Source organism: Triticum urartu, chromosome 2A (assembly GCF_056163025.1).
Source record: "Triticum urartu cultivar PI428250 chromosome 2A, HENAU_Tu73, whole genome shotgun sequence".
Taxonomy (NCBI): Eukaryota; Viridiplantae; Streptophyta; class Magnoliopsida; order Poales; family Poaceae; genus Triticum; species Triticum urartu.
In genome coordinates, this window is record NC_141874.1 from 53,146,447 (window position 1) to 53,147,726 (window position 1,280).

Sequence of the window (1,280 nt, forward strand, 5' to 3'; positions counted from 1 at the left end):
GAAGGTTGGGGAGGAAAAGGGAGTCAAATCCGATGGCTGGGAGATGGCCCTCGAACGCGCAGGGTGCGACTGGCCGAAAGTTGGACCGGTTGATTGGCGCCTATTTACCGACCAAAACAAAAACAATCTTTTCAAAACAAAAACGATCTGATGAGATCAAATCGTGGCATACACGGCACGGACAAAACAAAATACTGTACGGCCGTTTGGAGTGTAATATCTCAACCAGATTACAACTCTAAGCGGGCTTGGTCTCTTATACCAACCTCATGCATATATATATCGTCTCTTCCAAACCTAAACTTCCGTCCAGTCGATTGTAGACTACAATACGTCGCGTGCGTTTTTATCAAATCTTGGAAAGATGCCATCTTACTACGTGCCCTCGGATGACCTGCCACGCGCGGAGGCCTCCGGGTCCACCGTCGCCGCCATCGCGGTCGGCGCCGGGGAGCACACGCTCACGGTCCAGGGCTACTCGCGGCTCAAGACCATGAACGGCGGCTACCTGGAGTCCAGCGCGTTCAAGGCGGGAGGACACGCCTGGAAGATCTGCTGCCACCTCAACGGGTCGGTCAAGGAGAACGCCGGCTTCGTCTCGGTGTTCCTCAAGCTCGTCGGCGCCGAGGCCACCGACACCGCCGCTGAAGCTGCCGATGCCGTCGACAACAAGGAGAACATCGTCCACGCCGAGCTCGAGTTCACCCTGGTGCACCACCGAGGCACGCTGATAAAGTGGCCGTCACACTCGCTCGGCAGACGCGAGGGTCCCGCCGCCTTTCGCGAGAACGTCTCCATGGGCTACTCGCGGTTCGTGAGCGCGGAGGACCTGAAGCGTTCTAGTTTCCTCAAGGACGACTGCTTTGCCGTCCGGTGCAAGGTCACCGTCGTCCACAAGTGTGCCGTCAAAGGGGACGCAAGGCCCCGCGGGAAGGCATTGGCTAGGTTCTTTAGTTGCATCCGTGGATAGATCATAGATGTGCCCCGTTGGAAAAAAAATTGGCGCATTGTTGGGAGAATTTTTCTTTTCTTAAGATATATCTGGATTATAAATAGAGTTGAGAAAACAACTGCTCGGACCAATGGTCTCCTCCTCGGTCTACCTCCTCTCTCTCCCATCGGGCGGTCTAGTCGGCGGGACCAGTGGGGACTCGCCCCTTTCATGTTTCTTAGTTCTATCAGGTCATTGTTTTCTTTAGATTTTTGTTTCCTATTGGCATCGACGAGGTGGTGATGGCGACGGCACATTGAAATAAAGTCTCTCCAGCTTTTCCTTGCCG

General features: G+C 54.5%; 1 protein-coding gene across 1 annotated transcript; it reads left to right on the forward strand.

Moving 5' to 3' along the window:
* The first annotated feature begins 364 nt into the window (after window positions 1–364).
* LOC147983646 (BTB/POZ and MATH domain-containing protein 3-like) lies at window positions 365–970 on the forward strand. The gene has a single exon (XM_087540810.1). The coding sequence runs from the start codon at window positions 365–367 to the stop codon at window positions 968–970; it is 606 nt and encodes a 201-aa protein (XP_087396936.1).
* Window positions 971–1,280: the final 310 nt, after the last annotated feature.